This window comes from Callorhinchus milii, unplaced genomic scaffold (genome assembly GCF_018977255.1).
Source record: "Callorhinchus milii isolate IMCB2004 unplaced genomic scaffold, IMCB_Cmil_1.0 Scaffold7, whole genome shotgun sequence".
In the NCBI taxonomy this organism is placed as follows: domain Eukaryota; kingdom Metazoa; phylum Chordata; class Chondrichthyes; order Chimaeriformes; family Callorhinchidae; genus Callorhinchus; species Callorhinchus milii.
In genome coordinates, this window is record NW_024704748.1 from 14,994,354 (window position 1) to 15,016,373 (window position 22,020).

At 40.4% G+C, this 22,020-nt stretch overlaps 2 protein-coding genes across 3 annotated transcripts; both read right to left on the reverse strand.

Annotated features, from left to right (window-relative positions):
* Positions 1 to 38: 38 nt before the first annotated feature.
* Positions 39 to 5,461, reverse strand: bloc1s2 (biogenesis of lysosomal organelles complex-1, subunit 2). The gene is made up of 5 exons (XM_007897748.2): positions 5,258 to 5,461; positions 3,220 to 3,336; positions 2,569 to 2,688; positions 1,717 to 1,821; positions 39 to 947 (listed from the first exon to the last, which is right to left on the reverse strand). Exons 1-5 carry the CDS (start codon positions 5,415 to 5,417, stop codon positions 916 to 918), a joined length of 534 nt encoding a protein of 177 aa, XP_007895939.2. The 5' UTR covers positions 5,418 to 5,461; the 3' UTR covers positions 39 to 915.
* An 881-nt stretch (positions 5,462 to 6,342) lies between these two features.
* LOC103181336 (heterogeneous nuclear ribonucleoprotein D-like) lies at positions 6,343 to 21,810 on the reverse strand. 2 transcript variants are annotated; one of them, XM_007897743.2, is made up of 8 exons: positions 21,497 to 21,810; positions 16,100 to 16,268; positions 12,247 to 12,408; positions 11,696 to 11,827; positions 11,057 to 11,150; positions 9,704 to 9,871; positions 8,943 to 9,048; positions 6,343 to 6,720 (listed from the first exon to the last, which is right to left on the reverse strand). In XM_007897743.2, exons 1-7 carry the CDS (start codon positions 21,808 to 21,810, stop codon positions 8,978 to 8,980), a joined length of 1,110 nt encoding a protein of 369 aa, XP_007895934.1. In that variant the 3' UTR covers positions 6,343 to 6,720; positions 8,943 to 8,977. The 2 variants fall into 2 exon arrangements, with proteins under 2 accessions (XP_007895934.1, XP_042192691.1); XM_042336757.1 differs by lacking the exon at positions 6,343 to 6,720 and adding an exon at positions 6,727 to 7,430.
* Between the last annotated feature and the right edge of the window lie 210 nt (positions 21,811 to 22,020).

Here is a 22,020-nt window from a genome sequence, read left to right on the forward strand (position 1 = left end):
TTAGCTCCATCACAAAAATTGAATCAAAGTCTCTCGTGTCAACAGTTTCAATTTTTTTTATAAAAACGTAATTACAGAAGTTTGATTTTCTAACATTTCTTGTGAAAATCCAGAGTTGGGTTAGATTGATTTACAGACTAACAATCTCAAAATATCAGGTGATTATCAAGATAACATTTCACTAGGAGACTTTATGTCGGTCTGTTACCCTTACTATCTGGCAATGATTCACTTAATAAATATAATTTGTCAATCGTACACAAATAGCCAGGATTGAAGGGTGCTTTTTCCACTATCCTATGACTGCAGCTTGTCAAAGGTATTGTATTCAAACTGTATTCAATTATGGTCACATAATGATTGTACTACAATTTTAATCAATACTTAGACCAAGCAAGTCACTTTGCAACTGCAAACAAAATACAAATTAGACAGGGTTGAACCTTAAACACCTCAGTTCCTAAGAAAAATTCATAGTTTGCTCTTCTTACAGAAATTGTTCAAACCAACATGAAAAGTACAACTTAAGGAAACAATTGCAGTAAAACAAAGGATTTAAATAGTTAAAAAGCTGCAAACTTTTCCAATTTCCCTGAAATGGTAAGAAAGAGATGTGTCTAGTCCAAAAGATTTTCGGTTTACCTTAACAATGGGTTCCAGCGTTTCTTATACGAATTAAAAATCAAACCTCCAGGAAGAGTCAATCTTCACTCCTTGTCGCACTTTATCACTGCAGGTTTCACCAATAATCTCTTCTCCTACTGGTTAGAATGTATTAAGGTTCATTCATTCTACAGATTTTGTTCCATCTGTTCACAGATCAAACTACAAGTTGATCCACATTTCAAACATTCATTACACCATTGCAATCTGTTGGCTGATCAACTGCAGCGAGTCAGACAGCACTTGCAATGCTCATCGCTTTTCTAGTTTCTTAAATTTGGCTTCTGTGAAGAAACAAAGCACAGCAATATGAGCATTAAACAGGAAACCACAAGCTCTAAGAAATAAGCATTCTCATTTCTATTTCAGAAGTACTGTCACCTACACTGAGTTGTTGCATTTTAAAGTTTAGGCACAAAATAATTCCAATTAGTTACCAGGAAATGATCTCACTGGTCAATTAGGTAGGCACCCCCAAAAGAAGGGAAACAACCTCCAGTTTGACAACCAGCTCTGGGATACATTTCAAGTTCCTGTTCAAGCCCTCGCTATATGTTCAATCCTCCTCTATGCAACATTGTTATCCATTATTAGATGAATCTGGACTGATACAGAAAGTGCGACAGCCCAGACACCTTGATGTTCTAAAGGTAAAGTCCAATGCCGTGCACCAGATTGACTCACCATCAACTGCTTAATCCACGTATTCACGAGAGGGGCTTTGGCCGAGTTGTGCCCACTGAACTGTAGGGTATTCACTGTGCTCCAGTGTAGGCCAGAGCCTTCCCTCCCTGCAGCAATTCCCTTAACCAAAAATCTACCTCATAGGTTTGCCCTGACCTTGCAAGTGGCCAAAGGAAATCCTTTTGTGGTATGCCTAGGAGCTCTGAACATCACAAATTTATTAGGGCATCAATATCATTAAAGAGAATAAAAAAAATAAAGTGCCTGTATATGTACTGCAGTTCTGAAGTATAAAATCCCATTTGTATTCAATTACATACTCATGCATAACATACACATGAAATTAAATGATAAAATTACAAGTCTTACCTAGCCTTTTGGAGTATGCATCCAGTCTATAAGCTGCTTGTTCCAGAGCTGCTACTCGTTCCTCAATCTGATTAATCTGATCAAGGTAGGGCTGCAAACTGGCATCTAGGAGACACATCACAGAGGTTTCAATCAGCTGCAAGGTTTCACAAGAAACATAACCAATAGATCTTTAGACATGATCTGAAGAAAATATCCATTTACAGGTGCAGTGGAATTAAAACTTTAGTAGGACAACACCGTGATTTAATGATATACTTAAAAAAGCTATCAACAGTTTAGAAATTGCTTCTATTTTCATACAATTGATAGCTTTATTTTTTTATATCCTATTGAACAATCATGCTTTAACTGCACATTTTATTAAAGATAATTAACCACCCTCTACATCATCCAGAAAATATAGTAACAGCTTATCTTGCTCTTATTTACCTCTTTATCATTGTTAAGGAGAGCACAGAGAGGAGAAAGATCAGGAGCAAATGATTCTCCCCTTCCCCTGCACCCCCCATCCAACTCCCTCACCAAAAATCTTGCCGAATCAGCATTCATGATGTACTTCCAGTTACCGTGAATCTCTTAAAAGTCACCGTATATTAGACTCTATATTGCACAACACTTATAAATTGACAGTAGAATTAAATATCTCCTGAGATGAAAGTTAAAAATGAGAAATGTTAAATATCAGTGAGTGTGAAAAGCTCTGAGAAAAAAGGCCGGGGTGCTCATAAAAGGCACATCCTCATCGACTGCATCAAAAACATGATTAAAAAGAAGCATTGGTCATCTGTTCAGTTCAGTTTTGTACATCCAACTATAATCCGATCACTGCAGAAGAATAAAACAACTTACATTCATGATTGAGGTCCTTGAGGTTACGACTAATATTTACAGCAATATCCTTCATCTCCAGGTACTTAAGGCTGGTCAATTTATTCATGTTCTCCAACAGTTTATAATCTTCACAGGTAGCTGAAGTACAAGTTGGACTTATCAATAATGAACATTGAGTAAAAATATTTCCTTGTTACTTGTAGTTCAGAAAGTGTTTCATTTAGCACCGAAAACAGAAACAAATGCAGGAATATTACGTATCCTTATTAAATTCATAAAGAACCACAATCACCATTAATAGTGTGATGTTTCAGTGACAAATCTGGATTACAAGTATGAAACTGGCTCAGAGTGCCTTTTTTAATCAACAACTTGCATTTATATAGCGCCCTTCACGCCAGACAGAGTCTCGGAGCACTACCAAACCAAAGCCTGGAAAAATTTACAATAATTTGTATTTTTTCACATAGAATCAATATCTCAAAGCATCACCAAGCAGGAGGGAAGTATTTAACTTTAATATAGTAGCTCTGTGAGAAGATCAGACTGGTTGCAGCACTACTATGATTGTACCAAAATGATAAATGTCCCAATCTTACAGTTATAAAAGATTGAGAGGATTCCTAATTTTTCTTGTACACAACAGTACAGCAATTAATGTCAACCAACCTGTGAGTTCTCCTTGCAGGTAAACAGCCATTTTAGTGAACATGTCCTTACAGAGCTCATTAACGTCTGGTTCAGATGGCTCTGTAGCTTCCTCTGCTGTTTCCACTCCGGCATCATCTAGCATGAGAGAAATGAAAATTTGTAGCATTAAAGTGCTCCAATCTCAGCTCATGATACTTTAGTGAGTAGTTTGTTTTGGTCAGCCAGGTGTCCGACACATTCGTAAATACATCACAATCCTTAAAGAGTATCCAAAACAAGCTGAGAATTCCATGCATCCCACCCGCACATGGAAATCCAGAGATCAGATTGTTGGAATGGAAATGCACACTCTCTCCCTGCTTACATAATACCGGAAAGTATTAGGCGCAGGTTGGCAGGAGCCAAGACTCGGGGACCACAGAGTGTGTGTTGGGGTACAGCTGGAGTCTGACCAGCTAAAATTGCAGAGCTTACAATGAAGGAACTGCACTGGGGACAACTGGAAGCAGCTGAAGTCCGTCACCCCTGGTCTGCTCTTCCAAGTCCTGCCAATGAGCCAGGCTGGCAGTGCCGTCATCAGCAGTGCCCTGGGATACTGCGGACCCACATGGCTCAGGAAGCGGACGACCGAGACAGCCACAAAGGACTGGCTTGATTCCGAAATTCCATTGGCAAGCAAGTCACCGAGAGCCCACTCGTGGAATCGTGTAGCTCAGTGGTTAGAGCACTCGCTTTGCAAGTGAGAGACCTGAGTTCAATTCCAGGCAGGTCAGGGCGAAACCTTGGGCAAGTTTCCTTACTCCACACAGAGCATAATAATAATCCCTCCAAAACCAAAAACAATAATAAATTGGTCATTTTCAATCTACAACTGTTTGTGGGACATTGCTGTACGCAATTGGCTGCCGCGTTCGCCCACAAATATACAGTCAATTCACTTTACAGTATATTCTGTGAAGGGCTTTGGGACATCTAGAAGACATGAAAAGCGCTATATCGAATGCAAGGATTATTATTATTATTACCTCGGTAAGGTATTGCTTAGTGCAGCACGACTTCATACAGAGCAGACAAATCAAAAAATCCATTCCCAGTCTGTGCAGAGTTAACAGATCTCACCTGAGGCAAAAATGGGCATAACTACGAACGGCAAACGAAGGGGAGGGGTTGTTAAAATCATATGAGATTCCCACTCCTCATTTCTATCCAGAAGCTTGAAAGCAGCCGTCAATGTGAATAAGGACACAGTAGAGCCGCCTGTGATTCTTCTCAGCGGCGACATAGGATATGTAGATATATATATATAATATATACAATAGATATTATATATGATATATAGACTAGATATAATGTATATATTATACACATACATCACACGCACAGGGTGACCAAAAAATCGTGACAGCATCACGATGTCTAGTCAGTCTTAAAAAAAATGATGATATATTTGTGGTTTATTTTTTTAGATGACAGAGTAGTTATCACGACTTGTTGGTGACCCCCCCACTCCCCCCCACCCCCCCCACTACCCCACTCCACCCCACTCCCCACTATACCCCCCCACTCCCCCCCCATCCCAACCCCCCCACCTCACTCCCCCCCACTACCCCCCCACCCCCCCCACTCCCCCCCAACCCCCACTACCCCCACACAATGCGGCACTCACTGCGTGCAGTTTGGACGCTCTCTAAACGCGAGGCCGCGTTCACACGTGTCTCAAGACCAACTTAGGCCTTGAAGCGAGTAAGTGACCGGGAGGGCGCGGGCGGCTCAGACACGGCGGGGGAGCCGCTGGGGAGAGGCCTTCGGGATGTTTTCTTTTTCGCGCAGAGCGACAGTCAACACGAGTGACATCGGGGGCAGAGCAGCGCCGCCCCCCCGCGGGCCTCCCTCCCGCGGGCCTCCCCCCCGCGGGCCTCCCTCCCCCCCGCGGGCCGCCCCGCCCCGGCCTCCCCCCCGCGGCCCTCCCCCCGGCCCCCCCCCGCGGCCTCCCTCCCCCGGGCCTCCCCCCCGCGGCCCTCCCCCCCGCGGGCCGCCCCGCCCCGGCCTCCCGTACCTGGCTTTTTAGCCGCTCCTCCCGGGGACTGGTGGCTTTCTCCCGAGGCCGAGTCTACGGTCTGCGGTGGTGACGGGGCGCTGGCGGCGGCGGCGGTGGCGGCGGCGCTGCGCGGCCCCGGCGGCCCCGTTACCCGCTCGCACTCGGCGCTCTCCGCCATCTTTCTCTGCCCCCGCGGCTGACACCCGACAGTCACATGACACCCGACAGTCACCTGACAGTCACCTGACACCGTGGCGAGAGTCGGGGCCTATCAGAGCCGAGCCGTCTGGTCACGTGGTCGCGATGGCTTTGTAAACCGGTCAATCCGCCGCCGCTAGGGGTCAGGCACGAGCTGAGGACCTGCTCCCCCCCCACATACACACACACACACACCCACAGCAACATGAAGGGACCATCAGTCTATATATTACATACAGGGCGCGGGGATACCATTTGATCACATTAAAATGACACTGAAAGATGAACAGCTGACGACTGCGGTTCAGGATGTAGTCTTATGGTAAATTGCACCGTTCAAGCAGTCGCGATTCACCCACGGAATGCACAGTCAATTGTTCACTCTGCAGTCTATTCTGTGAGGCGCTTTGAGACGTCTCAAAAGACGCGAAATGGCGCTATATCAACTGCAAGGATTATTATTATTATAGTAAATTCTCTTACAATCAGACTGCAAAGCCGCAAATTATTTTTATACCTTCCGCTGAAATCAATAATATTGCAATAACTCCTCAACTGGCCACCAACATCATCCCACACCAAGTCCTGAATAGTGTTATAATATAATAGTGTTATAATAATATTGCTGCTATGGCAATAAACAAAACAATAGGGGCAAACATTACTTTATAGAATTTAATTTAATTCAGGTTTGATGGCAATGTTCAATACTATTGATCAATCTACTCATTCTCATATATAATACCTCATGAGGTAAAACATCTTTTTAATGTTTCAATCACTGTAACATGGAGATTGAGGTCGAGGGTCAAAATTATCCAGATCACTGGAGTGGAATTTCAGATCACGCAGAGGAAAGAGAATATGAATGAATTATCTTCCAAAATATCAAACGTAAAGCTGGAAACATATACAAACGCTTTTATTCGAATCACGCAGAAGGAGTTACAAATGGAAATATTTCACAGAACTCGTACACCAAAATAAATTCCCCTTACATCTGCCACACTGATACACAATGTGCTCACCAGTAGTAAAACTATATGGTGGTACATTAAATTAGGTTAAAAACTCACACAAGACATTTGCCCCCTTTACAAAAAAAAAGTCAGTCATCAAATATCACTTGGATTTAAAAGGAAAAAAAAGTACAAAGAAAACATTAAAAAGTCCACCAGATCCAACACTGTCTCCAACGTAAAAAAAAATATCTGTGACAGGTTTCTTCATTTCAGAAAGGATTTCAAGGGTGACATTTCTCTCATTAAAATGATCGATGTAGCCTGGAAAACAGAATGGACAATAATATGGTTAAGATTCTCTCTCTTCAAAACACACACACCAACTGTGTGAAGTACTGGGCTGTCCGAGACATGTTTACTCTTTTGTCAATATTGATTAATGGAAAATTAGTTTGAAGAGCAGACTATGCTTTGATTGGTTGGTAGCACCTTCAAGGAATTATCCAAGTCCTCCATGCTCTTGGACCCAGCCTTCAGTTTCTTAATCCAACTGCATTTATAAATATATATATTTCACAAACTGCAGATGCTGTAAGAATATACAAGTCCATTAACTTTAAAACTGCCCATTACAAACATGAGTCACACATCACTATTGAGCTATAGAAAGAAAAAAAGCAAGCATTATTTAGCAATTGGTAGTTCATTATCCAATTACACACTATTAAAAGAAAGCACAAATTGTAAGAACGGCTTTATCCATTGAAGAAACAGGAGGTCATGGCTATATTACCATTTAACTTGAGCCTGTAAAGAAAATAGGACTATATAATTTTTATTTAAAAAAGGAAAAACTGTCTGCGTGAATGAAAGTGTATAATTAGAGTTTCTTTTTTAAAACGGTCTAATCTTTATGGTGAGACAGAAGGTTGGAAGAGACCATACCACTGGGCATCTCGAATTCTGTCCATAATGTGCAGGCTTGTGCGAATCGTGTGGTCATGGTGACATGGCCTGCAATGAAGTTCCCACTGGCAGGTACAAACATAACGGTACAAGTCAGAATTATACTGGTAGAATTCTTATCAGGTTGATGCTCTGATGTTTTTAAATCCCATTATGGTACATTACCTGAGATCTTTAACTCATTACGTGTTCAAACAGGACTAGGTTATCCTTACACAATTTATGTAATATTCAAAAGAAAAAGGTAAAATGGAAGTAAGAGTAAAATGAGTTATACCTAGATTTAATATACTTACAGTAAAAGAGTATATTAGCTGGATAAACATGTAATTGATAAATTAATTTATACTAATATACAAAGATTTAAAGAGCTAGTTCGAGGCTAGATTTTCAAAAATATATGCAGTCATTTAGACAAATGAGTAGCTTTCATTCAGAGTTTATTAAAATTATTGCCACCTTGAGAAGTTTGTAATTTAGGTTACTTTGAGAAGTAGAAATGATACTTCTCACCTCTCCTGATCAGTATATTCTGCTTTGATGAATAGGGGACTTGGGATGAAATGGGGGTATGTTGTATTACCCAGGCTCCAGCATTTATATTATTGGATCAATTTAACATATGGTGTAAATCATTTTGGGGGAACAGAGGGACATCAGTAACCAGAAAATCTCAGCCATCCCTGCACCAACTCCCCAAAAATTTGCATTGAAACCCAAAGTGAAAATGGCGAACCAGACTGATGAGTTCAAGCACTCACTTCCCCATCTAAAAACCCAGAAACTCCATGGGAAAAAAATCAATGTAGGTTTATTCAAACTGTATCTAGAAGGAGGTACGTTAATATTGCATTAAGCAAAGATCTTATGAATGAAACTGTTTAATCTCAAGTTTTGAACAAGGTGGCTTTAAATAATCCGTACAACCATGTAATATTACATGCTTCTACATCAAAGCTTGAGATTTGAAAAGTTATGGTGGTGCATTGATCGTAGAATTTATCATACAGTATGTTGCATTATATTATACACAAGGGTAAACTAGGTCCACTAGGTCTGCACCACCATTGATACAGGATTGAAATCCAGTAACTTTTCAATATTTTGTATCATAGATGTTGGTAAAATCAAGAAATGATAGTTAATTAAAAAATGAATACACTCATCCATACCTTTAAAGGTAATGAATGAATTAAAGGGTAAATGTAGGTTTATTCAAACCAACATCCACGTCAGCACTAGAAAATTTGCACTGGAAAATACACCAAACAGAATTAAGATATTATTTAGCTTGGCATCACAATAGTACATTTTAAGCAAGCAATTAAAGAAAGTTTGTCTAATGAAAGCTGGCTTTTTTTAAAAAAACTTCAGTGATATGATTAATATCCAGCTGCTGTAAACTGATCTTATGATGTGCCTCCCATTGAAGACAGACATTTTCATATAGGTCAGAGCTAACAGCCGATGCAAGGGAAATTTGAACAACATTTCAAAGTAAACTAAAACCAATGAACTAGCTCTTTAAATATAAATGTGCAAATTTATCTGAAAGACCAGGGAAACATACATCTTACCTTGTTTATGAAGATCTTCACCATAGCCAGGCTGTTTAATAAGGCCTGTACTGAGTTTGTGTACCACCTCCCCTCCTTGGAGCTTTACCGTAACTGCCTGGTTGATCTGAAAGTAAAATTTGTCAGCATAAAATACGTTTTCAGTTCTGTCTTAAATTGATAAAAAAATATGGCTTTGAATGCTCTTCTGGTGTAGCTGTGCATTTGTACCTACATAGTAACAGATAATACACAAATATGAAAATCGAACTTCACCACTCCAGGCCAATTAGTTCCTAAATGTACATCTGACACAGTAGTACTTTTCAATTTACAGATCACAGTATTTTGAACTCTCCCTCATCACAAGGTATAGGATAATTCAAGCAACCCTTATTTTGAATGTAGGTCATTCAACAAATGCAAATAATGTTAGGTTAGTTTCCCAAAGATAATTTGCTCTTTGATACTTCTACACTGTGGCGGGGTTTGAATAGCTTGCTTGTTTGCAGATAATGCCAAACTGCTCTTTCAAATGAAGGCGAATGACAAATGCAGGAAATTTGAAATAAAACTTTGGAAATCTAAACACTTGCATATTCGTTCAAAAAATTAAGAATAAAAAAATAGTTGAAAGCAAGCAAATGATGTTCCAACAGTAAAATGCGTGTAAAGCATAGCTGTACAGGTATATTAAATCCGTAGATAAATCTGTCAGGTCACTCGTTCCTGGAATTCCATCAATTTACAAAGGAGAAAAGGCTTTGGCATATAAAACTTACTGTTATAATCACCATATCCTTGTCCATAACCATAATAGCCATAGTTGTATGCTGGGTAGTCATAGCCGCTATACCCACCATAACCCTGGCCATAGCCATAGCTATAGTTTCCATAACTTGGGTTCCAATAGTTACTGTTGTAGCTTTGGTTCCAGTTTTGGCTTTGTCCTAGTCAGGAGAGCAAAGAAAACAAATGTATTTAAAAATTGGGATTAAAAAATGATTTATAGCTAGTTTGCAAAGGAGGAGCTAAAGGTGTCTTTAATATGTAAAAGAAAATGGAGCAGTCAAGTCAAAATACAAGTCTCCAGAGAGCCAATGTAGAGAACTGGTCTGTGGTAATGATTAAAATAAATGTTCGTGGGTGATACAGGAACTAGATGCAATTTACAGAACAATGCAAAAGAAGGCAAAATTATGCAGCAACACTGGCGCATGAGGGCATTCTTGCCACTGGTGCAGCTGGTGAGGGATACTATCAAGGGAGAAAACTAGATAGGAAAAAAAATGCTAAGTCTCCTACTGGATAGGCAACCAGGAAAAGTACCAAGAGGCTTGCTCAAGTGGCTATTCTTCACATACAAGCCAAGCAAACAACCATTGACAAGTTAACTGACCTTGTGGGTATTGCTGTGAACCAATCCAATGCCCACTTTCCATCTCAAATCACCGGATAGCAAACAGGAACACTGAGGGACTTCCTCCCTTCCTAGTAAGGAGGAACTGAAGCCAACTGCAATGTCCCCATAACTCTATTTGCATGATTGAACAAAACCATTACTATTACTTCTTACCTTTTGATCCATCAGAGGTATCTCTTGCTGCTTGTATCATATCTTTGAAAAATAAAAGTTCTTTGCAGATTTGAATCACTTAACTATGGTTTCCAATTCCAGGAACTTTTCCAAACACAAGTTTAATTTTGTAGCTGCTTAAATATGCAAGTATTATTTTCAGCATTAGCATTCCTCACCTTGAGCAATCTTTTTTTTCCGAACACCCACCAAAAGTGCTCGATAAATGTAACTACTCTAAAATGAAGTGATTTGACCTTAAATGTTCTGAGATCTCATGCATTTATGATAATTTAAACATTGAATAAGATCATCAAAATTAATGATCCAAATATCCCTTCTTGAAATTACACTTGGCAATCGCTCAATAGACACCAACACGGTGAACATGTATATGTGGGTACTGGCGAGATGAATTCTACAAAGCTCATGAATTACCATCATTGGCTACAACAAAGAATTTTATCCCAAAATAAGCAGCTTTGAATAATTCACTTTTTTTTTACATTTTTACATGAAATGAGGGCTGAACACTTGATTAGAATATCCCAAACAATACCTCCTCTACCTCTTCCTCTACCAGAGAATCCACCTCGGCCTCCCCATTGCTGTTGCTGGTACACCTCCTTAGGCTGGGCCAATTTGATTTCAACCTTTGGGAAAAATGTATTGAAATATGAACTTTACTAATGTGGCAAATCACATTTATATGAAAATATAAATCATATTAACAATAAATATAATAAATAAATAATCCTTGCATTTGATATAGCGCTTTTCACGTCGGGAGGATGTCCCAAAGCGCTTCACAGAACACACTGTAAAGTGAATTGACTGTATATTTGTGGACCAACGCGGCAGCCAATTGCGCACAGCAATGTCCCACAAACAGTCGTAGATTGAAAATGACCAATTTATTATTGTTTTGGGTTTTTTGGAGGGATTATTATTAGGCATATGGAGTAAGGAAACTTGCCCAAGGTTTCGCCCTGCCTGGAATTGAACTCAGGTCTCTCGCTTGCAAAGCGAGTGCTCTAACCACTGAGCTACAGGACTCCACAATCCAAAGGATTTGAATAGCTGGATAGCTAAACTTTACATATTCCTAATTTAAGGAGGTCCTAAAAAGAGTTTGGAAAAAATGCCATGTACCTCAAGGCCAAAACTTTTATAAAGCTTTCCACAATCACATTCGTACCTTGCTTGTACCAACATCATGGAACTTCTTTTCCATAATTGCCTTCACTGGATTCTCATCTTTAAACGTTATGAAACAGAAACCTCTTCTCTTGTTGGTCTTAGTGTCCATAGGAAGCTCAATAGATTCAATCTATTAAATCAAACAAAACCACTGTTAAGTATTTTTTTCCAAATTCCCTGGAAAGACATGGATATCTTCACAATAACCTAATTTTGAAGCTAAATACCCTCAAGGTTTAAGTAACTGCAAAGGGTTTTAATTTTTTTCAATTAACTATGTAGTGTGAATTTGTTATTCCAGCTCGGGATCTGGAACATTCCATTACCCAGCAAAGTGTTCAGAAACAACTTAAGTACAACCAAAATAAAGAGAATACATTTTAAAAATTCAAGCATAGAAATCTTCAGCACAGGAGATGGCCTGAAGTGTCTGGAAACCTTTCGAGGCACTTAAAGTTTAGCTCTCGTTTTTATGATTCTGGGAAAAATAATTTAGAGTATCCTATAAGTTGAAATAAATAGATTGACAAATTCATTGCAACAACTTACCTCTCCAAAAGTTCCAAAATAGTTCCTCACTTTTTCCTCTGGACAGTCAGGGTCCAAACCACCCACAAAGATCTTTTTGATTGGTTCCTTTCCCTTCATAGCTTGAGCTCTCTTCGGATCAATAACTCTCCCATCAAGTTTGTGCTCTTTGTATTTCAATACCTGGACGTTTGCGAAGAAAATCATGATCATTCATTGCTTCAAATTGCAAAATGAATTGTACTAAAGTCAACTTTAAATGATAGAACATAGGTGAAGAAAGCCAAAGATTAAGATAAACAGAAGCAACACAATTTGCTTCAGAAAAATACTAGGACCTCATGCACAAGCACTTCATTCTTTTGAGAACAGTCATTAGGTATTGGATTTCTATTTAACCTAACCTTGGTCTATGTGCACAGCAAAATGCATTAGCTTTGTAGATAACCTGTACACTCACTTACATTGCAGCAAGGTAGGTTAAATGTACTACAATATCTATGCCTATATGAATACTTGCAGTAACAGTAGCAATAAACTACAAATATAAAAACATAGCAAATGATTCCAAACTAAAATTAAATGTGCTTTCAATCACTTTCTAGAAATTTTGCAACAATTAAGACTAACAATTTAAAGTTACAATTAGAGCGGTTATTAGATTTAAACATATTTAAAATTCCAGCCCAAATTATTAAAGTTTTCCCATGCTCCCATTAACACTAATTATCTCATCTTAACAAGAAACCATGGAACATCCCTCTGCAGAGCAAGTTGAATAACGCTGTTCATTTAATCTTGGAAATATTCCAAAATCCAATATAGCCTACGAGTGCCAAGAGTGCATGGTTCACAATAGAACTTCTGGCCAGAGTGCCATTGACAGTTTAGTGAGCAAATGCATCACCCAGTGTGATAGAGCCATACAAGCTAGAATGGTTCCACAATCCATTCCAGTTTGTCTTAGCCAATTTCAGCTAGGCTGAATGTTAGTAGAGGGCTGCTTAAATTTGCCTCAACATCCTGGGTTCAAAGAGAAGAGGGGAAATGAACCAGGGTCTCCTGCTTGCTATCTAATCATTCCTCCCCTTCAAAAGCAGCAGCCTCTCCCATGGTTGAATAGCCTGCCGACACTCACTGCTGCTGCCCTTGGAACCCACCATGAGTCAGCACCTTTAGGAAAGGAGAGAAGAAAATTAGTAACCGATGCCAAACTATTTTCTCCTCCCGATCACAAATTTAATAAATCCACAAAATGCAAAAATATATTTTAAAATGGTATCAATTACTTATGGTACCATCTCTAAATCATACTGCCAATTACAGTGGATATACTGGGTTTACTATTGTGAAGCATGTTCCTGACTGAATTTAACAGTTCCAAATATAACTGGATTGAACACACTGTTGAACGTGAATGCTTTATTTTGCAAGTTTCAAAGTGAATGCTCTCATCTTTCTTACTGAGTGCAGAACAATTCTTCGCAAAGATTAATTTTAATTCTACAATAGCACCTGAACCTTTTTTTTTTAATATACAGTTCTAAAGTTATAAATTAATAAGAGTTCACAATTTAACAATACTCATTGAATGAAGTTGTACAGTTTATTGGTATGGATTTTACTGTAGCAGTTTTAGAATTAAAACATTTGCTGGAATTGGAATACATTCGAACAAGAGCCAATTCCTGTATACTATCTGGCAAATTCCCTCAGTTAGACATAAACGACTGCAGAACAGAGATTAACAGGAATATTCATCTTTAAGAAGCAGCTGATTAACAACAAGAATCTTGTATATTCCAGCCACATATTTCTGGCCATGAAATGAAAAAAAATCTCAAATTCACCACAATCAAATTATGATTCCCATAGATTCAACATTGTCCTAATACATTAGTGTCATGGTACAGAGTAGCTAATGCCTTTTCAATCGTCAGCTGTAGGGACAAAAACTGATGAAAACAGAACAGAGTTCCTGGTCCTAATCACGAGTGAATAACCAATGTGTTGAGGTCATAGGGGGACTGAATCGAGCTTAGCGTTGATACAATTAGGATCCAACTTCCAGGTAAGATAAATATGACACACATTGCCCTGACTCAGACAATGGTCGCTCGGGCAAGGCAGACACAATCTAGCTCCAGAGTTGAAAGAGTAGAGGAATAAAAATGACATATGCATACAACCGCCAGGAAGGTGGAAGGCGAACTAGATGGACCATGGTCTTTTTTAGGTCTAGCATTTCTTATGATCTCAGTTCAAACTATACTGGCAGTGTAAATGCTATCAAACCAGCATGCACATTATCCCATTTCAAAGTTTCCCATTTAGTTATGACTCTCCCCATGATGCAGATTCCATTGCAATATTTAAACTGATGCTAATACCTTCTCCCCATAGTGCTTGAGCTTCCAAAAATCCTAGCTTTAAATGCAGCATTACAATTTTTCTCTATACGCAAGCTCTGTCTACACCTATTAGATTTCTCTAGATGATCCTACAAAAGTGAGTTCAACAATGGATTTCAACATTAAAGATTGTTGTCTTATTTGCTGAAGCATTTGAAGATGTATTAATTTACAAACTTGCCTTCATCAAAATTTCAAAGTAATAAAGCTTCAAGGTAGTACAAAGAGTACTGAGATGCAGTGGCATGACTGGTACCAGAATACTCAAAATAGCTCAATTCTGAGAAATGATGCTTATTGTTTAAAAGTGGTCTTTGTATAGCTAAATCTGAGGTGCACGTCCCCACAAAAGCGTACACAGCAAAGTGCAAAGTTTATTATCAAGGTCAATTCTACTGACAGACACTCTCCATCCAGGCTGATTGTGTTTGATAATCTTTAAAATTAACTCCAGTAAAGCTTTTCAACAAGCTGATGCAGAGCTGGCAGTAGATCATATCATGCTTCAACAATAAACATCAGTATACCTAAAAAAAATGTGCAGCGTTGAAAGGGGGTAAAGAGAGTAATGGAAGAGATACTGAGAAATACCACAAATAGATAATGCAGCAAAATTCAGACATCCCAAAAGATTTACTCCCAGTGTTTTACGGAGGAAGTGCACATCTTCCTTTTGATGACCTGTCCTACATTTAAACTGTTTAGAACTATATTAGAACCACACTGAACAAGCAAAACTTTTTGCCACTTCTTGTTCCATGAATTCACAAAATAAAAAAAATACCTACAGCAGTAAACGACCCCAAAGCTCTCATATGTGCAGGTTTCAATTGAATCCATTTTTAAAACATCTTCAACAATTTAAAGAAAAAATACTCCATTTAAAAACACTTTAAAAAATAATCCTTTCATTTGATATAAAAAAATAGTTCTGCCTACTTCAAAATGCTAACCCATTTTCCATTATGATAGAATTTTTGTACTAAGACATCCACCCAATTTTTCCAGATGTCAACCCCTGGATTTACATTAACTTATTATATAAGGCTTAATGTTTGACAGCCTTTTTTCATTTATACATTTTAGGAACTGTTGTATCACTGTAGTGCTGGACACAAGTTAACACCCAATCTTCTCAATCTCTACTATAGCATCGCAAAAACACATCCCTACAAAAAAGGGAAAGTAGAAGAGTAAATAAATTGTCACTATGGGTTGATTACTCTCTTACACTTCCTAGTGGCAACTCAAGTGGCCTTTGCAAAGGCCTAGAAGCTGGTTGTCTGCCTTCTCGGTGAAATAACGGTGCATGCATCTGGAGACCTGAAATGGGTGAAAATAAAAATCTAAAATGGAAACAAAAATTCTACTGTTCAACCTTGTACATTTTATAAAATCAGGATGCTTCTCATTTGACCTGTTCAAAGCCAGGTTAAAAACAGGCAGTTAATACCAAATCCTACCTTGTCTACACTTTCAGGATCCTTGAAGAGGACAAAACCAAATCCTCGTGAACGCCCAGTCACAGGGTCCATTTTGATTACGCAGTCTACAATTTCTCCAAACTTAGAAAAGTAGTCCCTTAAATCTTTCTTGCTCGTTTCCCAGCTGAGTCCACCAACAAACATCTTCCTGCACAGTGATAATATAAAAAAGGAAGTGCAAATCAGTTTTTTAAAATAGTGCCAGTACAAATTATTATCTTAAGTCTGGTGTTGAGCAGCACTGGATAATGCTCACTTTCTCCTGCATTACCAGAACACTGCATCTCCAATTCTGGATTTTAACAGACAATTTTTACAATTATACTCTCAATTCTGGACCTGTGGTTACACAACTAATGTTAAATTACCAAGAACACTTGCAGTCACCCTGGCTCTCTCCTCGCCTAACACTTTGGACTCAAGTGGCTATTGTATAGGTGTGAGCCTACACAGCGAGTACTGACATGCTACAGTATTTGACTGGAGGGAGTGGCGATGAATCAAAGCACAGCTCAATTCTGTTCTCACATGGCATTTACAAGCATGAGCTCCAAGCAGGAGTCACTGGTGCTGCAGGATCAAACCTACAGCAATTACAAATACAGTACTCAACAAATGTTCCAAATGCACAAATCCTCTTCATCTGTAACATTCTGAGGCCAGTAGTTGCCATAATAATGAAATCAAAGCTTTAAAAAAAAGCTCTGATCCATTAAAACAAATCATTAGCACACATATATCCACAAAACAATTTAATTACAAAGTTCCTATGCTTGAGGATAAAGGACAAAGGCAATTTTGTACCTCATCTTTCATCACAAATATGGAATTAATTTCCATTTAGGATACTGTACATAACAACACTACCACGTAAGACAACACTTTATTATAAAAATAGTAAATTGGTCACTTCAATCCACGACTGTTTGTGGGACACTGCTGGGCACAATTTGGCTGCTGCGTTTCGCCCACAAATATACAGTCAATTCACTTTACAGTATATTCTGTGAAGCGCTTTGAGACTTCTAGAAGACGTGAAAAGCGCTATATCAAATGCAAGGATTATTATTATTATACAAGTCATATATTAGCAACAATAAAAATGACCACTGATAATAATAATCCTAATATTTGGTAGAGTGCTTTTCACATCGGGAGGATGTCCCAAAGCGCTTCACAGGATTTACTGTAAAGTGCAGTGACTGTTTTGGAGCAAACATGGCAGCCAATTTGCACACAGCATTGTCCTACAAACAGCCATAAAGTGAATGACCAATTTTATTTTGGGGATTGTTGGCCAGGACATGGGACAAACTCCCTTCAAACTACTATAATGCTGGAGAATTTCCCAAAGGTAACATGAAAATGTTACAAGAATTCACATTCCCACCATTGCTCTTTACTGGAAACACAGTGACACATTTACATACCTAAACAGATCAAATTTGAATCATATCTACAAATGCTATATATTTAATTTCTAAAGTTAGTTTGTTCCACTGTAAAACAAGTAGTAAGAAGTCTCCTGGCCACCTTTGCACAAATACACATATCAAAATCAAACCTGTTATCAAGACTGCTAACTGCCCAGATGTACACACTATAAGCCATGAAGAGTTGTAATATTTGCTCATTACCAAAAGTAGTATTGATATGCAGATGACCACACTAAAAGAGGTAATAGCCAAATGACAGGAGAAGTGGTTTCCATCGGAGAAAAAAATGTGGGTGCAGTTAAAGAGGAAAGACATGTTCCAAGAACTTTAAAATGGTGAGAAGCATAGATGAAGTAGATGTAGGCTATTCTACCAGTAAGAGTAGTTAATCACTTGTTAACTAAGTCAGTTGAAAGAGAGTAGGATGAATAGGTCAGTTGGAAATGTGCTTAAGTTTATAAGGTTAGCCAAGGACAGATGAGCAAATATACTGTGGATATTATGGTTTTGTTCCAAGCTGCTCAATCGGGATTGGGGAGGAATAGGGTGCAGCATGCTAGGAAATAATCCTTGCATTTGATATAGCGCCTTATCACGTCTTCTCGAAACTTCTCAAAACGCTTCACAGAATATACTGTAAAGTGAATTGAGTGTATATTTTGTGGGAGAAACTCAGCAGTCAATTGGACACACCAGTGTTCCACAAACAGTTGTGGATTGAGTGACTAATTTTTTTTTAAGGAATTATTACCCCCAGAAAAGCAATTCACCAATCGACTAACAACCAGGTTCCTACTTACTGCTAGGTAAACAGAGGCATGTGGAGTAAGGAAACTTACCCAACGTTTCGCCCTGCCGGGTATCGAACCCAGATTTCTCTCTTGCTAGGTGAGTGCTCGAACTACTGAGCTACAGGACTATACATACATACCATTGGTATGAGCAGAAAGGTCAGCGGAAACTGGTTAGAAATATGGAACACAATCATGTATTCAGATGCATTACAAATTACCTGTCAGACAAGTAGCAAACAGCTACTTATGTTTGAAGCTTTTACAAACTGATTGCTGTGGAGCAATGCGTTATGGAGTGGTAGGTGGGTTGAGTCACAATCCCCCCCTAAAGATTCTGGAGGCACAATCAAATGGGATGTGAAATAGATATATACTTGTACAGTAATGGTATTATGAAGAGTATGAAGAAAAGGTGAGGAAATGGAATTAAGAGATACAGGACTCGTACTACCGATTTGCTCAGTTACCTTTGGGAATCAATTTTGAGGTTGAGGGTTAAATCATTGGAATACAATCCTAAATAGGATAGTACATGGTCTGTGGAAGGAACAGACTTAATGATCTTTTGTTATTCTATGCATTCTCATGTTTTAATAGGTACTTGCCTCAGAATCATCTAATGATATTAGACACATCAATAGAACAGAGGGCATGTCTAATTGCTAAAACCCCTCACATTAACCAGCTAGTGCTGAGTAAGCCTGTTACTTGACAATAGACGTGGACCTTGAACTCATCAAAAAAACTGAAGCATCACAAGCCGTACTGTAAAGATCCTCTCACCACGCTGAAGGGAGATGTCCATCAGACAGCTGATGAGGTAACTCTGAGGCATGGGATGACAGCTGCTGGAAAGTTTTATCTGGAATTTAAGATTGGGAATACACTTCCATACACCCAACACTTGAAATCTACCTTGATTGGTTTGTAGAGAGGTAAGCAGCTGCTATTCAATCTCCTCACTGCCAACTGGTGGAACCATTGCTCAATGGGAAGGAATGTGTGTGCTCTCACACTTTTCATGCTGAGTTGTATGGCCACCAGGAATAATATTCCTTGTATTTGACTTATCACATTTCACATCTTCTAGACATCTCAAAGCTCTTCACAGAATATACTGTAACGTGAATTGACTGTATATTTGTGGGCAAAGGGAGGGAGTTCTGGTACTTGCCACCCACCTAGTGAGGGCTCAAACCTGCATTTGTCAGATGTTAAATGACCAACTGGTAACTCTCCTCTGGAGTGCTCCAGGACACTGCTAAGGCAGCCTATTTCATCAGCAGACCCAGGAAGGGCAGACCAGTCACTGTGAGCAGGGACTCTTTCCACTGAGCTCTCATTAACTCTGCAAGCCAAAGCTCCAACAGGCACGGTGGCCCAATCTGGACAAGCAATGGGAAAGCTTGCCAGCTGTGCTTTCAATGGCAAACTACGCAATTTCATCTGTTGACCAGTTGACCATCCAGTTGACCAAAAGAAATAATTGACAAAAAAAACAATCTTTGTGACTCATTTGTTACCTTTGCTCTACTAATACATACATAATCCCTCCTTGCATTTGATACAGAGCTTTTCACATCTTCCAAGACGTCTCAAAGCACTTCACAGAATACGCTGTAAAGTCAATTGTGACTGTATTTTGTGGGCGAAACGCGGCAGCCAATTGCGCACAGCAGTGTCCCACAAACAGTCGTGGATTTAGTGACCAAATTATTATCTATTTTTGAGGGATTATTATCTGCGGAAAAGCGATCCGCCAATCGACTAACAACCGGGTTCCTACTTACTGCTAGGTAAATAGAGGCGTGTGAAGTAAGGAAATTTGCCCAACGTTTCACCCAGCCGGGAATAGAACCCAGGTCTCTCACTTTAATACATTCATTAAAACTCCTAATAATAATAATAATCCTTGTATTTGATATAGGGCTTTTCACGTCTTCTCGACATCTCAAAGCGCTTCAGGGAAGAGACTGCAAAATGAATGGACCGTATAGTTGCGGGCGAAATGCAACGTTGCTCACCCGCAAAAATTATATCCGCAAACAAACCCACAAAGAAACGCACAAATCCTTCAGAGAAGAAAGAAAATGTTTGAAACTGGAATTGTCAGAAAGTGCCGAGGAAATTCTAACTCTCGGTACTCGCTTTGCAAGCGAGAGACCTGAGTTCAATTCCAGGCAGAGGGCGAAACCTTGGGCAAGTTTCCTTACTCCACACAGAGCCTAATAATAATCCCTCCAAAACCAAAAACAATAATAAATTGGTCATTTTCAATCTACGACTGTTTGTGGGACATTGCTGTGCGCAATTGGCTGCCGCGTTCGCCCACAAATATACAGTCAATTCACTTTACAGTATATTCTGTGAAGCGCTTTGGGACGTCCTCCCAACGTGAAAAGCGCTATATCAAATGCAAGGATTATTATTATTATTAAGTGACTCAAAACTATAACTTGTGACTGATGACACCCTTCACCTCTCAGCCCCTCCACCCCCACACCTCACGGTGGGCAATCTTCGATGTGATTTAAACCGTTACATTCAGTGCATCTCCCCCCACCCCTCCCGGCGACTCGAGAAGCTTCTTTTTTCGGACCTTGCGATAAATACCAAACCCCTATATTTTTTTTCCGCTCTACATATCTCCGCTCCGACACAGACACTCGCTGTGGGTTTGTGCACCTCAGGCGGGGGGGGGGGGGGGGTAGGGAGGGGGGAGTAAGGAGAGGGGGGGGTAAGGAGGGGGGGGGGGGTAAAGAGGGGGGAGGGGGGTAGTAGGTGGGTGGGGGGTAGTAGGTGGGGGGTTAAGGGGGGTAAGGAGGGGGGGGTAAGGGGGGGTAAGGAGGGGGGGTAAGGAGGGGGGGGTAAGGGGGGGTAAGGGTAAGGGGTAAGGGGGGGGAGGGGGAGGGAGGGCTGAAGTGAAGTGAATTCAAAGCCCGGGGTCACAGGCGCAATAACAGGGCCCGGGAGAGTTACAGCCCCGTTATGGTTACGGCTCAGGCCTCAGGCCTCGGAACCCAATTTTATACCCAAAAATATATAAAATGTACACAGGGGGTGAGGGTGGGGGAGAGGGGGAGAGGGGGAGAGGGCTCCCCTCGTACTGCAGCCCCTTCCCTCCCCGCGGCCTCCCTCTCGCTTACCCCTCATCCTCCTCGTTTTTACTGGCGTTAATCTTGGATCCTTCCACGTCTTTCTGCTCGGAGCTGCCGTCCTCGGCGCCTTCCATCCGCCCCGAGGCCTCGCTGCTCGTCGCCTCGCCGGTCGCGGCGGCGGCTGCTGCTGCTGCTGCTGCCGCCGCCTCCTCGGCCCCGGGCTTAGCTTTGGCCATGCCCGAAAAGGCGTTGTCGGCGCTGGGCTGCTGCGAGCCGTAACTGTAGAAGGCGGAGCCGAAGCCGTCGCCGTCCGCTCCAGCCGCCGCGCCGCCGTTTTCAGTGAATTGAACCGCGTCCGCCATCTTGCGAGAATCAGCGAGAGACTGGCTCAGGGCTGATTGACAGGCGTCCCGGCCAATCGGGGGGCTGCTCCTGCCCGTCGTCAGGCGCTGAGGGCGGGACTGACTAGTGATTGACAGCCCCTTTTGCCAATCCGCGGGCGGAGGTGGGCGCACGGGAGGATTGACAGGTGATTGACGTCCCGCTTCGCCAATCAAAAGAGGAAAGCGGAT

Bases quoted from the DNA above. Each gene is read 5' to 3' on its own strand.
- bloc1s2 (XM_007897748.2), bottom strand. From the start codon at position 5,417: ATGGCGGAGAGCGCCGAGTGCGAGCGGGTAACGGGGCCGCCGGGGCCG. The intron at 2,689-3,219 runs GTTGGTTGACAT...CTTGTACTTCAG, and splicing joins CCTGCAAGGAGAACTCACAG to CTACCTGTGAAGATTATAAA. The intron at 1,822-2,568 runs GTAAGTTGTTTT...TGTGTCTCCTAG, and splicing joins CAAGGACCTCAATCATGAAT to ATGCCAGTTTGCAGCCCTAC.
- LOC103181336 (XM_007897743.2), bottom strand. From the start codon at position 21,810: ATGGCGGACGCGGTTCAATTCACTGAAAACGGCGGCGCGGCGGCTGGA. The intron at 11,828-12,246 runs GTAAGTTGTTGC...TTGATTTAATAG, and splicing joins ATTTTGGAACTTTTGGAGAG to ATTGAATCTATTGAGCTTCC. The intron at 9,872-11,056 runs GTATTGTTTGGG...TCTCCTGACTAG, and splicing joins TAGAGGAAGAGGTAGAGGAG to GACAAAGCCAAAACTGGAAC.